The following is a 15577-nucleotide window of genomic DNA, read 5'->3' as shown; positions in this document are numbered from 1 at the left end:
AATAGCGAACCTAATGTGATGTGTTGATTCAGAAAAAATGGTGCTTCGTTACAGTGACGTAGGTCTTTAGCTTCCGGGATCTATCTCTTTAAGTATAAGCAAACCACAAGAAGGGGAAATATTAAAAAAATAATAATACAAGTGGCGGCTGCGGAGTGAAGACCGCTGAGACGGAAGCTACGGAGATTATAGTGGATAAACTATCAAAAAGTCTCTCCATGCAACTATGGTTCCATCATCTCTTCAAAGCCTTTTCGTAACATTATAAAATGGCACCATCTAGTCCTGACCACCGGTTGTCACTGCTTTTAACAGTTTCTTGTGGAGGGGTGTTCTTATTTTTGAAGTTGCAGATATTTTACGTGACGCCCCCTCAATTTGCTCCATTGCACAAATAAATGATCCTTGCAAACTTTTTAAGTCAATCCATGAATATTAACACGTGCCCCTAGGGCCTCCTTTTTTGATTTTCAAAGAAAATATTGTGAATTTTCTCATTTTTATGTAAAAATATTCTATAAATTTTATATTTAAAGTAATTTTGAACCTCAATAGGTGCTGCTACTTCCAGACCGACCATTCTCTCACTTTCATTCTGTAAAATTTAACATGTTACAGAGAACAAAATGTACACCAATGGCCTTGTGTCAAGCGTACCGCTCTTCTGCGCTTGTTCCGCAACCAAGCGGCAGGGGGCGTTTCACCCATCAAGATGGACACAAGAGATTCTATAGGCCATTAATGAATGGCCCAGGTCATTAATGAACTATCCTTTACAACAACAATTGCCTCCACCAGGCTTTGGGGGTGTTGATTTACAAAATTCCCTGTGTATGTAATAGATGTGTCAAATAGAGTCGTAAGGTTTCAATGCTATAAATATAAGTAATTGCAATTATATTTTGATTTGTTGTTCTTTAGTTATAAACATACCTAAATGCTTATGCAATTTTTAATTTTTAAAATATAAATTTTGAAAAATTATCGATTACTCCTAACATAAAAATATACTGTATTTTCCATAGCTAAAATATAAATAAAAAAAATCAGATCGGAACAATGTAGAAATCCATACTTTAAATTAATTACATAGTCCTTTATTATCATCAAATTCTTGTGATTTACAAGATTTAGAAACCGAAATGGGTATCTATCATAACCTGTTGAACTTTTGTTTTCTACAGCTGGTCTACCACAATGCAAAAAAGCTTGACAACTATTGATATCTGCTCGTCTTTAATCACTGTTAGACAAATGCCATATTAGGGATAAAGATGCTGTTCATTTATTTACATCCTACGTAGATGCAGTAGATTTAAATCCAAATGACCTAGTGATCAATCGTACATTCCTTAAGAGAGCAAAAGAAAATCTTCGAGAGATTTTCATGAATGACAATTAAACTTCATGAATTTAAGTTAAGATTTTGTAGTTATTCACTGGGATACAAAGCTACACCTAGATGTAACCGGAAAAAGAACACCGACAAGATTACCGTAATAGCTTCAGGTCCTAATATTGAACAGTTACTCGGAATACCTTAGATATTCCTTCAGTTGTATATGATATCATGGATGATAGCTCTTTATTACTAACTGTTCCTACTGTAGTGTTTGATACAACGACGACTTGCAATACCAACCGTATAAATTGTGCATGCAATTTTTTAGAGCGAAAACTGAACGTTGATAAATTACATTTGGATTGCCATTATCATGCACTTGAAATCGTACTGCAGAGTGTGTCGTTAAAGAAGTTCTTGCCTTTCTTAGTTCTAGATCAGATGTTCAATTATTTAAGCGTTTCAAAATTTTGTAAAAAAAATCTCCATCATTCAGAACTGATAACATTTCAATCAAGTACACATAGAACTTAAATTCTAAAAGACGAAGTTGATGACATGTTATTGTTAGTAAAAAGCGGAATTGAGAAAGATTACAGAGAATTCTCATAACTTGTAATAGTATTTCCTGGTGAATTTCCTCCTACAAGGATATGTTTTCGGCAACCTGGAGCTTATCCCTGAGCCACATGGGTGGCAAAAGGAATTTTTGTTTGAAAATTTTTGTATTTGGGAAACAATTCAAATTGAACTTACACGAAAAGAAAGCCCTTCAATACTGTTTTACAAAGCTGTTTTACATTTAAATGCTGTATGAAGATATGGTTTTTTGCAGCAACCCAATCGAGGTTCCTTTGAATAATATAATATGTCTGAAAAACTAGCAGCGTACAAAATGACGACAAACATGCAACAGAAGCATTGATTGGAAAATTCATAAATAACTTATGGTATTTAAGGGATAAACTAGTAGCTTTGTCAGTATTGGATGAAGGAATTAACTTTGAAGGTCGGAAAAGAATAGTCCAAAAAATGCTTGTGATAAGGAAGACGTGTCTGATGACTGTTTAAAAAATTTCGGATAACATTAGATGATTTGGAATACTTTCTTAGTAAAGATCTTCCTCTTTATAGAATCAATTACTAATCAATAAAACTGTTTGATAAGTTACAAATACTAAAAGTTTATTTCCTATTTGATCCTGATTCACCGCAAAATGAAGGAAGCTATTTAAGGGGAAGAGATATCGTTAAAATACTGAAAATTGTGAATGATACAATTGGAAGAGGAGCATTATTAATCGAAGAATTTCACAACTAATTTACCAAATTATGAGTCACAAAAACAATTGATTTTACAGACCGTCCAAGACTATCGGAAAAAAAAAAACACACTGTCGAGATACATTGAGAAAAGCGTAGGATTAAGGAACGTTTCTAAAGCATTATTTTATTCTTATTCAACGAAAAATCTTTAGATGATATAAAGTAATTAAAAAGATTAATTTTAGTGCTACCTCACTAAAAATATTTTGCAAACATAGGAGAAACGATGTACGGGGTCTGAAGTAAAAACTCGAAGATTTGTGGGAAAATTATCAAAAGTGTTAAAGTTCAACGGCCTAGGGGCATGTGTTATTATTGACCGATCTAGTTCAAATTTTGCACACGTTATTTTTTGTTATATTGTCAGCGCTTTTTTTTTCTATAAGTTGTTAACAGCTTACAGACGGCTTAAATCAGTGTTTTCTTTATACACACACACACACACACACACACACACACACACACACATATATATATATATATATGCTATAAGTATAATTATTATTTCAAAAACTTAAAATCTTAAAGAGCCATGGAAACGGAAGAAAAATGCCGTCAAATTTATATTTATACACTTATACGCATGAAATTAAAACTCAAAAACATTTATATGACAGGAAAAAAGTGAGTAATAATAATAATACTTTTTTTTCAGTAGTTTTACTAGACTAGCTTTTATAATATTATGCGACAGTAGAATTGTTATTAAAACATAACACGCTCCATTTGTTTTTATTTCACTTGGTTATACAAATAAGATCATTTATAAAAAATGAAATCCATTATTACGTTCCTGGTGACATTCCAGCGCACATAACATTTCAGAAAATGATAAAAAAATGTTTTCCATTACGAGCAGCTTGAGCGAAAATCCCCGCCTATTTTGCTGTTCTCAAGCCTTCTTAGTTACTTTTCTTATTACAAAGTGTCAACGCAGTAAAGTTATTATTTGTCAAGACAAGATTTTTATTTTCGTAGGAGTCCAATATTTCACGATGTACTTTATTTTTCTTTTCAGAGCGTTAACGTGATAATGTGCTAGACTTTGTTGCTTTTGGGTTCCAATATCTTCTTTCTTTAGAAATTCTTGAGCGAAATATACGGACTAGTTTTTAAAAACTTCTTCTCATCGCATTTTTGAAAGAATACTTTCCAAAAATATTTCTTTAGAAACAGAAACGTTGGTCAATCTTTTGCAAAAGTTTCAAAAACTTATCTTTTAGTGTAAAGTAAATTTTGTAGGAGAGATCCTTGTACATATTTGATACGCCTACAAGTCAGTTAAATGAAACGTATAAAATGTTTTATCCTAAGAATAAAAAAGACCCTTATAATTGAATGGGTTTTTTTGCTTCCAATTTAACCATAACAATATCAATTTTTGTATCTGGAGTTTGAAATGTAAACTGATTAAATTTCGAGTTTCTAATATCTTATGCTGTTTATATTGCATTGTTTAAAATGCTTTCTCTACTTGTTGCTTGACTTTCTTCGTATATTGCAGAAACATGACAAAACATTTTATGAATAACATGAGTAATCCAATTTATGTCTCAGTATATCCAAGAAGTTATCCAATTACTTTAAAGTAGTAAAATCACGTGTGTAAAGTAAACCTTTCTGATCTTTGTACAGAAAGTTTTGACGTACATATTTGTTAAGTTTATCTATGAAGTTGTATTTAACGTAACAGTTACTTAAATTATAGAGAATGTTTCAAACTTCTTTAACGTAAACCAATATAGATGTAAGCAAAATTTTTTATTCTTATTAAAAGATTTGGCAATTAAAACGTTTTATCTTAAATAGTTTAAACTGTGCCATTAATAACTATTAAAAATATATAATAATCATGAAGTAATCATAACTCTCTGCTTACTTTGCTAAGAATTATTTACTTGATATCCTTCAAAATCAAGTTTCAAAATAAAATTGTTCTATGTTTCTCTTTAAAACTTCTATTATTCGTTATAATATTTTATAAATTTTCTTCCATATCGACGGTGTGAACACAGTTTTAATTGGTATGTAGGTCATAGTACAGTGTTCAGTGCTACATATAAGACTTGTCACAACCGAAACGGGAAATATATTATTTTTTTTTAAACTTTTGAAATAAAATTAAGAAGTTTTCATTTAAAAGCTTGTTGTTTATATTAAAACTTCGAAAAAATACATCCATAATTATCCCGCACCTAACACTGATTACTGTGAAATGATCTATGTTGCAAAGGCGTAAATACAATATATGGCACGTAAATGCCTGTTTGTGTTGTAAACGCATACGAAGCGTACGGTTTGGCGGCTTTTTATATTGTAAATGGATCATAATTCATGTTTACAACTTTTTCTTTCAGTTGCTAAAGCTGTCATTGAAGGCGCTCCAGACATCTACGTGAAGAGTGGCAGTTCCATAAACTTGACGTGCGTGATCACACAGAGTCCCGTGCCGCCTGTCTTTGTCTTCTGGTATCATGACGAGAGAATGATCAACTATGATTCCTCCAGAGGACAGATAGCAGTGCAGAAGGCAGGTGTTGACACCGCCCTGTCGAAACTCTACATTAAAGATGTTCAGCCGTCAGATTCCGGCAATTATACCTGCTGTCCTTCCAACGCCGAAGCGACCAGCATTACAGTACACGTGCTCAATGGTACGTTAATAAACACAGGGTAACAGGCAAAAGCAATCGTAGTCCTCGCTGTAGACAAACTTGATTTGTTCAACTTTTTTGAAAATTTTAAACAGCATAGACAGAAACGATGGTACAACGTAAGGGAAGAAAGCAAAACAAAACTTAAAACCCCTTATGTGTCGAGGTGATATTTTTGTAACATGAATTGTAAGGGGGGCAGTAGGGTAGAGCTTATTTGCACTGAAAAAATAAAGTTTTAATTTTTGTAGGTCTTACCCTCTTAATTTGTTCCTTTTGATGAAAAACCACTAAATATGAAGTTTGAATGAAAAATTTTGATATTTAGAGGTAGCTCAATGAACTTGAAGTTTGTTACATAGAGAAAATTTCGACAAAAAGTGATAGTTAGGGTCTAGTGGGGGAAAGTGGTCAATGGGGTAAAGTGGTCATTCGTCAAATAAATGGCTATAACTCGGAAATAAATGTTAGAATGAATGTGAAAATTTTTTTATAGAGTAGGGCAGTTAGAAACTACATTTTGAGTTCAAAATTTTACAACTGGCAAAATTTTATTTGGTAAAAAAAAATATTTTCTGTAAATATGAAAAGTTTTAAAATCTAAACACCTTTTTAACTTCCTTGGAAAATTTTGTTTGTTAGAATTATGAACAGATTGACTACATAGGACGCTTCCTACATGTCTCAAGAACTCTTACTCATTAGCAGTTAGCTGAATCTATTTTAGATATTTTTTTAGAACAATTTAAGTAAGATGGGGTAAAGTGGTCATAATATTAGGCTTAACAAGTATTGTTCTTCTAATGTCACTTAATCGTTAAGTATAAGGGAGATATAAATTAAATATTAATTTCACTTAATATATATTGTTTTTTACAGTAAATGGGGTTAAATATACGAGTATATGCGTATGCATACGCATATACTCGTGTAGGCACGTATATAGACGTATTCACATAAATTCACCAATAAATACGTATATGGGTATCTGCAAGTATTTTTAATCTATACAGATATACATTCGACTATACACGTGTATACTCGCTTATACTCGTATATATACATAAACACTTATATACTCAGGTAGACACTTACATACAAGCATATATACAAGTATACAGGGTGAGTTTTAACTTTTGGAAAAATTATTAAAAGGTGTTAGAGGGGAGGATAAGAAGTAAGAATCACACATAAGGTCACAAACACAAAACTGACGCGCTACATGCACGCAAAGCCAGAAACTGATAAAAGCAAAATAGGTCAAAAATTTATTACACAAAGACAATTTTACACAACCTTTTAGGTCTCAAGAAAATTTTAAGGGGGAATAATGAAATTTGCGGACTGCTGATGTGATACTTGTGCGTCGCAATCACAAAGCACGCTCTGTTGCAATTATAAGACTTTTGAAAAACTTTCATCAGCCGCTGCGCCTTTGTTCCGATGCTTGTATTAGAGCTACTACAGGCCGTAACTTTTAACAACTGCTCTAAATATTTCTTAAAAACTAAAATGTTGGGTAAAATCATCTTTGTGTAACAAATTTGTGATTTGTTTTGCATCCATCAGTTTCTGGTTTTGTGTGCATGTAGAGCGTCAGCGAACGTAAGTTCTTTATAATTCTTTGCTTCTTATCCTCCCTTACACCCCTTAGACTTTTGCCCGAGTGCTTGGATTCACTCTGTAGGCACAGATATATATAAGCTTATATACGCGTGTATATACATGTACTCGTGTATACATACATGTACTGGTGTATACACGTAAGTGTACGTATATACGTCTATACAGGTATATAATCGTGTTTGCACGTATACATACGTATACTCGTGCTTCACAATGTGAGTAGACTTGTAAAAACACGCACTGAATGTATCCACGAGTTAACTCGGGTATACCCGTACATGTGTGTATGTACACTTATATATGCGTGTATACGTCTACTGTACACGTATATACTCATGTATCCCCGTATATACTCGAGATACAAGTGCGTACACTCATATGATGTTTGTTTACACGCGTATATACCCGTACATACACGTGACACGTATATACTCGTGTAGACACGTATACACTCCTGTAGGTAATCACGTATACATGCTAACATACTCGTGTATACACGTATATACTTGAGTAGGCACGTGCATGCATGTATCTGATGCATACATGTAACTACTCATATATGAACGTGTTTACTAATGCTTATACTACACGTATATACTCGTGTATACACACATATGCTTGTGCATAAGCTTGTAACTATAAAAATAACCGGAAAATACAAATATTAGGGTTGTTTGTAATGGTTTTGCATATACTTTTAACTATGATCACTTTACCCCATGCTATGACCACTTTCCCCCACCCCATGGGGTAAAGTGGTCATAAATACAAAGGGAAAAGAAAGTGTTATAACACTACTTAAATCAATATTTATTTTCATAAAACTCAATGTACCGTGTTCTTTAATAATGCAATGTAAAATAAAAACAAAAAAAGTTTAAGTGTTTAAAGAATTTATTGTATTTATTATTCACCTAATTTCAAAACCTACGATTTTATGACCACTTTACCCCACCAGACCCTACACATTTATTTATATAGCACTTGTAAATCAATTGAAACATGAAAGAAGGTAGTTTCTGGGTTATAAAATGCGCCTGGCATTGTTCTGGAAATAAGTTATTATTTTGAAACAGTCCCAGATAAAGTCACTTTCCTGCTGTCAGGGTATATTCTGCGGTGTTTCTCGATGACTTGCAGCAGAAACAGCAACTGTCTTTCATCATATGTTATCAGTCCACTGAACTCCTGAATGAGTGAAACTCCACGTTCAGCATAATCATTCACTGCATTTAAAGTTTGAATATTTTTTTTGGCTTCTTTGTAGTCATCTCTTGTTTCCCACGATGCTGGATCAACAGAAAAATAATCTACGGGCAGGTTTAATGCCTGGAACAGTGACATAGACTTTGCTGTTACAAAAGCATCCAAATTTTTGTTCTCAAATGTTTGAAGATCAATCTTTCTCTGTTTAGAATTTTCTTTAGCTGGTTTTATCATAGCACTGACCATTTTTATCTTGGTAGATGCACTGACATGACTATCAAGAAAAGCCAACGAAACTAGTTCCTCTGGTAAATACCATAAATGGTTGGAAAACTTATTTGCAGCTGCTTTCGAGATATTTGTATCAATAGCCGAATATTCAATCAAAGACTTCATTAGTAACAGGTCATTATATGGAGCACTTTCAGCTTCTAGTGCTGATATCCATGCTTTCATGTATACACGTGCAATGGAAATGCATACAGCTGTTAATCCCTTCTTTTCTTTAGATGTAAGCTTGAATTGTGATCTAAACATCCAGATTTTGAGATTATAAATACATTTCGACATCTAACGGTCGTGATGCATGGCTCCAGGCGACATAAATTTAACACCTCTAACAGGGGCAGTTCCAAGGAAAATAAGCACAAATTCAACTAATTCTTTATAATCACCTCTTAGTTGGTTATAAGACTCTTCCATGTACCTTTTTGCATAAGCAATTGTATCTTTTATATCCTTTATCAGTTCATTAACTACGTCAATTGAAATTCCAGTTTCGAACTGTTGGTGTCAATGAAGCTCCAAAATTCCTTGAAACGTTTGAATAATGGAATTTCAGGAGAAGATGTGGCTCCCTTGCACACTTGAAACACTGAACCTATAATCAGTCCCAACACATGATGCCTGCACGCAAAAGGAACACATGCACCTGAGTTACTGCCAGTGTTTGAACTGGTTGTGTCAAAACACATAGCATGTATGTTGTTTGATATTCCCCAGCTTTTCAATAGTTTTAAATACTGCTGTATCCTTTGTCTCACCTGTCCCAGATGGAATTCTTAGGAACTGCAAGTATCTGGTGAATTCTTTTCCCAGTTACTAGTACAGGCAGGCGATCCACTTTATCTTTTGCAACGAATCAGGAATTAATTTGCTGTCCCAATGGATAACTAGAGTGGCGTTAGGTTGAAACTTAGCCTTTATATCTGCATATTTCTGAGCTTTTTCCTTCCTTCTTTGACAGCGAATTGAGTCCTTATTTAAAGAAAATTCATTGATATTGAATCCTAAGTTTTTTGCAGTTTCTGCTATGATATAGAAATCCTTTCGGTCTGACACTTTTGTTCGGTCCAAAGCTGCAGCAAGTTGGGGAGTAACTATAGTTTTTCTCCCTCGCTTCCTTTTCTGTCTTTTTGATGCTTGTTCTGTGATATCCATTTTCTTACCTTCTTCCGTTGAGCTTAATTTGCTATCAGTTTCAGTATCAGTAGAGGATTCAAGTTCCACTATAGAATCGTTTAATTCTTTTAATTTTCTGTTGCTGTTATTCGGACATTTGCTTTTGTTTCTCGTTCAAGAGCTTTTTTCTCTTTTATATCAAGCTTTTTATCAACTCTTAACATTGATCTACATCTAACTTTCTTCCTTTGTGCTATTAAAAAGTCTTTGTCTTCTTGTAAGACTGCTTTACCGTAAAACATCAGCATGAGCAACATCAAAAAGATCTTCTAGTTTAGAGAGAAAAGTTGATTCCTTAGCTTGCTGTGTTGATGAACATCAAGCTTTATTTTTCTTCAAAAGCTGCCTTTCTTTATACAGCTTTTCAAGCTTCATTTGACAATTTTGGTTGTCTCACATAGGAATTCTAGCTTTTTGCCAAAACTTGGAAATTTCTGTGATGGTCAGAGTTGAAGCTTGTCTTACGGTTTTCTTCAATTCAAGATGATGATGCAAAAAATGTCCCAGAGCCATACGCAAGGATGGCAATTTTCCATCTTTTAATTCTGGAACTGACCCACCAAGAAGATACAAGTCATTTTGAGATCTTGTGGCTTTTGCAGTCATTTTGCTTTCAAAACTGAAGCAAAAATAAAATACTGAAAACAAAACACATAATGGAAAAGTAAGCAATGTTTGCTTTTCGAAAAAAAAAAAAGATCCCGCAATGTTAAAATTTTCACAGTTGTTGAGCTACCTTTAAATAATCTTTAAATGTGCTAATATTTAGCCTGAATTTTTTTTTCATGCAAAGGAACAAAATGAGAGGGTAAGAGGTTAATATTTTCATAGTTGAAAAATAAGCTCCAACCTAGTGGGCAGTGCGTATGTAATACCAGAATCAGCCCCTTAATTCAAGAAATCAAAGTAGGAAACTATCAATGATTTTTATGATATTTACTTATTAGAATCAAATTATGCATATAAATAATTTCAGAAAAGCATTGCTCTCTTTTGAGGATTCTTCATTCGTTTGAAATATTTTGTCATTCATAGCGATTTATTTTTCGCTTTGTCTAAAACTCGTGCTCAAATCTCCCAATATTTTTGTCCATGCAACGAAAGTTTTATTCAAAGCTTTTTTCACAAAACAATTTTGCCAAACATGTCGAAAATTGTGTAAATCTTTAGGATGTATTTTCGACAGTAAAGCCATATATTTAAAAATCGTAACCTTTTTTGTATGCAAAATTTAATTTTCAAACAACAAAACCTGTCTTGTCCACTTAGCCCGTTGAAGGATATAAAAGTATATTTCGCCCATCACATTAAAAAAAATAAGAAGATTTCAATCTTGGATATCTTATGCTTGTGCTTCTCTGTCATCCTATGTATGCTATTAGGCATTTCTGTTCATTTTTAACGATAATAACATAAGCAACATTAACTATGTTAACATTCTCAAATACCGTCTTGCTCTTCGAGGTTTTTTTTTTTTTTTCTCTCATTTGATGCTTTATGCTGTGCTTAAATAAACTGATTTGATGAACGTGCTTGAAACAAATAACAAGTGCGAAGTGCAATGACTTTTAGTTTAAATTAAGTTAAAATGACTTGTATTAGTTTATGATTTACAATATATCAGTGACGCAACTTTTATTAATTGAAATATTTCAATTTCCATTTATAGTGTATTTAATTCAAATATTGATGAGTTTCCGAGTTATTTATTGTTTGAAAGATACATACAGTGACTGAAAAAAAATAATAAAAAAGTAACTGCATTACTTGCAGGAATTCACATTTTTTTTAATCTAGAAAAAAGAGAATAATTCTTCTGTAACTTTTGTCACATATACATAAAATGTGTGACTCAGCTGACATGTTTAAAGAAAAAATAAACAAATCACCTATTAGTCCCCTAAATGTATTTAGGGGTTCCAACAAATAAATGATATAACGAAAAACGTTTTTTAATCATCGTAAATAGCTTGCTTAAAGTTGCTAATTTCAGAAATTTGTTTACTTACAGTGAGCAATAACTTTGTGCATTTTCATGAAAGTATCACTTATATTCCCAAAGATATAATAAAAATTTTTTTTAACTATTTATTTTGTCCGCATGATTTCACTTTATAACGTGCAGCGTTTTCCTTCCTCGCTTACGAAATTTTCAGAAAAGTTTACTGCATACAAGAGAATTATTATACTAAAATTTGAAATAAAACATTTTAAATATTGATAATAACTTGTTTCTTTCTTTTTTTTTCAATAAACCTGTTTTTGTTCCCAACCTCACTGAAGGATTGAAGGGAAATACTGCAAATTTCCAACGATCCTTTAACATCCGTCGCCTACCTATGATTGAATAATCGAAATTCGGCTCATTAGGTTGCCGGCAATTTTTTAACGTTTTTATGATATTTAATTGGATTTTTTTTTATAATATGCCAAATCTATTGCCCAAATAAGACTGAAAGTTATAAATTCCTATGATAAATTAATTGTTTTAAATGCTTAAATTTCATAGAATTACACACACAAAAAAAAAAAGAAAACTTTTGAAACACAAAGTTATTTTAATACTAAGGTTTCTTTAATTTTTTTTCTGTTTTCAATATTTTCTTCAATTACTTTACCCAGTTTGTATTAATCTACTGGATGTCTTCTAATTAACCTTTAACTTTAAAATAAAATAACATCGCAGAAACTCAGTAAGTGGCGCTGCTGGTTAATGCAGTGGTGGATGGTATAAAAGGAACTGTTTCATGTTAGTTTAGCGCCATTACGAAAATGTATCCCAAAAAGCTATATTCAACCGAAGACCGTATATTCACTGTTAAAAATTGGTATTTCTTTGGTAAAAATGCAGTACTGTTGCTACGGAAGTGGGTTATTGCTTACCAATAGCCAAGCAACCATCCTGGTTTGGCCACCGCATTAACCGAATATGATTCCATGCGACTTCTCTCTTTAGGGTCACATAAGAGACTTAGGGTACAAGAAAAAGTCAACAGATTTCAACAGCATCAAGAAGTACATTGTTAAACTCATTTGCAAGTTTTAAAAGTGAAACACTTGAACGAATTACTTATAATTTCCTGACTAGGTTGCGCCATTGTATCGCCTCTGAAGGTTCTCATTTTGGAAAACTTTGATTAAATTTCCTTTTCAATTTTCATTTAACCGGGTTGTAAGTCGCGTCTCTTGATATTACGTTAGTGCTCTCATTTCTGTCTTTTTTTTCACCCCAGCGACCCGTGAGAAGTAAAAGAATGGTGAATGATTTATTTTAGTGTCTGCTTCGGCTAATGGAATGTATACCATTTACCATAGAAAAGTATGTAATAAAGGAAAATACTTACAGCATACGCTGAAAGGAAGTAACTATCAGGGAACTGACTAGGTTGTCGCGCTATTGGTCCAAATGACCGACAAGCATTTCCGAAAGCAATGCAACATTGCAATACTGGAAAAAAATTCTTATAATTCTGTGTTAGGTTTGGGGAGTTACTCAAGGTCAGCTACAGAGATGGGCCCCATTTTTAATGCAAAGGGTGTTGGGATATAGCGAAGTAGATGACAACGGGCGTTGAATAAACCAATACGCGGAGGGTTTTGAAAAAGTTTTACTGTGCTACCTAGAACGATTCTTGTGTTATTTGAGGGTAAAGTTGTAGGTTAACTAAAAGATTGAAGTATATCTTCAGTATAAATTAAATAAACGAAATAAAATAAAAGCTTGCTCTAAAATCTTCTAGTGCACCTTAATTTCAAGGGATATGTTGTTGTGTGTAAGCAGAACAGATAATATAAGCTCAAAAGTTGCCTCATCTTAATTGAAGAATGCAATAGCCATGATATGTGAGATTTTGATTTTATGACATAAAACTTTTAAATTCAATCAAAGTTTTTAAAACTTTGGATAAGAATTTAAAAAGAAAGAAAAGTGTATTTATTGCGTTATGCCGTTTGTTAGGGAGCCTTCGCTTCTTCTGTAGATATTACATTGTGTACCAAAGTTCTTCCTGAAGTTTAACATTGTGTTTTCCTCCATAGGTGAAAAGCCAGCAGCCATGCAACACGATGCGAATCCCGGGCATTCTGTGTCCTGCTCTTTTCAACCAACATGCTTGATTCACTGGATCCTGCTACTATTTTTATTTTGCATTTTGAGGTGACGGAAATAGCATCAAACAAAGATGTTGGATTATACCTATATAAATATACACACATAAGAACTACACTTCATCTCAGTTTGAAAGTCTATTTTGGACAGCGACTTCGTAAAAGTGACTTTGAAGGAATTATTTATTTATCGAATTGTGCAAACCAACTATAAGAGACACAGTTTTAATGCACCGTGTAATGTCTTTGACTACGAGCTCTTTTGACTGTTGCTATCGTACGAACATACTACTTGCCCTAAATGTACAAACTAGATGGGGGCATGAGTGTAATATATCAACACGGTGCTGTAGTTCATTTACCTTTTTAAAAATTCAATTGAATTCCGGCGAATAAATCAAATGAAAAAACTTTATAAATAGAATTCCCTTTGATAAATGCTCATACAATTATTGATGAAGTTTGATTGCGTTTATTGTGTTTTGCTAATTTTAATGTTTATTTATATGTGTAAAAATGTGAGCCATGAAGTTTCATGCATGTAAAATTTTTTCACTGAAAGCGAGTCTAAAACGGACAAAAGTGGGCTATATTTTGAACAATTTCTTGTTTTGATAAAATATTTAACAAAACATTTTCCCATATGGCCAAAAAAATGCCTAGAATAAATCATATACAATACTGCATTCAAGTAGAGTATAAACTCGTTATTAGTGGTTTTAGCGCATTCGGGGAACATGATCCTTCTGCATTTCATTTCAAATTAAACGTTGCGAATAGTTAAAATACTTCAAAAAATTTTAAGCTAGTTTTTAAAAGTTTTAAACTACATCATGCCGTTTTTTTAATTAAATCGCATAACGTATAAAACTTCTTCCGAGATCACATTGTCTAGTTTGATAACGAGGAGAAAATCTTGTTGAATTATATCGCGTCAAACGTAATAGTATTATTGCTATATTTTTGGGAAAACTTCATCAAATTAAAATTGTGCGAAGTAGGAGGTGAAGTACTCTGATTCATCAAGTTATAGTTATGTGAAGACGAAAGGAGTTACATGCACCAACTTTGGTGTACGAATCTTTTGACGTTGCACAGTTGATGCTGAAGAATATTCTCTTTTTGAGTTTCGAAAATCATATTAAACTGTCTGTTTGCAATCCTTTAGAAATCTCTGTCAAGGTTAGAACACGACCTGTTCTAATAGCATTGTCAATCTTATCACAATGTTACTGATATGTTTCAGCAACCCATATTAAACAGAATAGCGCATACACGGCAGTTTCATTTAAACCGAGTCAAGCTTAAGAGCACGCGTGCTATTCTTTTTTTTTTTTGCTAGCTTTGTTAAGTTTAATACAGTATATGAGATCGTTGTCAAGTCCCACTTTGCAGGGTGTTGGTAATCGTTAAGCGTTACATGCCGCATCTGTTATTAAGGCCGTGTAGGTTTTAGAGTCGCTTTCGAGAACTTGTAATTTGGGAGATTAAAAAAAAACACATTCAAAATTACGTAATAGTTTTTAGACAATGTGCTTTAAGTTTATTATCCAAAAGTCTCGGTTCTTCTAAATGTATAATAAAAAGTAATGTTCATTCCACTAATATTAACGGATAAGTTTAAAAAGGTCGAGCAAAAAAATAGGCAAAAAATATATATATAGTCTTTGTAATCATTAAACTGACAACTATAATTGATGTATGAACAAATTTATCAGAAATATCAAAAGAGGGGGACTGAATTCCTGACTGATATAGATTGCTTTTAACTAGCGATTTATTTCTGCTTTACAAGTGTATATAAGTTACACAAAAAATATTTGAGAAATTATTCAGACAATTAAACAATAATCTA

The 15577-nt window shown here is 32.8% G+C and overlaps 1 protein-coding gene across 1 annotated transcript in view; it reads left to right on the top strand.

The window, feature by feature from the left end:
* LOC129234378 (neurotrimin-like) overlaps window positions 1-14105 on the top strand; it is an 86462-nt gene extending 72357 nt beyond the window's left edge. Inside the window, exons 3-4 of the mRNA XM_054868372.1 lie at window positions 5026-5322; window positions 13654-14105. Coding sequence (XP_054724347.1) covers window positions 5026-5322; window positions 13654-13775 — 419 coding nt within the window. The 3' untranslated portion in view covers window positions 13776-14105. The remainder of the gene's footprint in view (window positions 1-5025; window positions 5323-13653) is intronic.
* Window positions 14106-15577: the final 1472 nt, after the last annotated feature.

Source organism: Uloborus diversus, chromosome 1 (genome assembly GCF_026930045.1).
Source record: "Uloborus diversus isolate 005 chromosome 1, Udiv.v.3.1, whole genome shotgun sequence".
Lineage (NCBI taxonomy): Eukaryota > Metazoa > Arthropoda > Arachnida > Araneae > Uloboridae > Uloborus > Uloborus diversus.
Note: the sequence above shows the minus strand (reverse complement) of the source record. Positions and strands in the feature narration are given on the sequence as shown.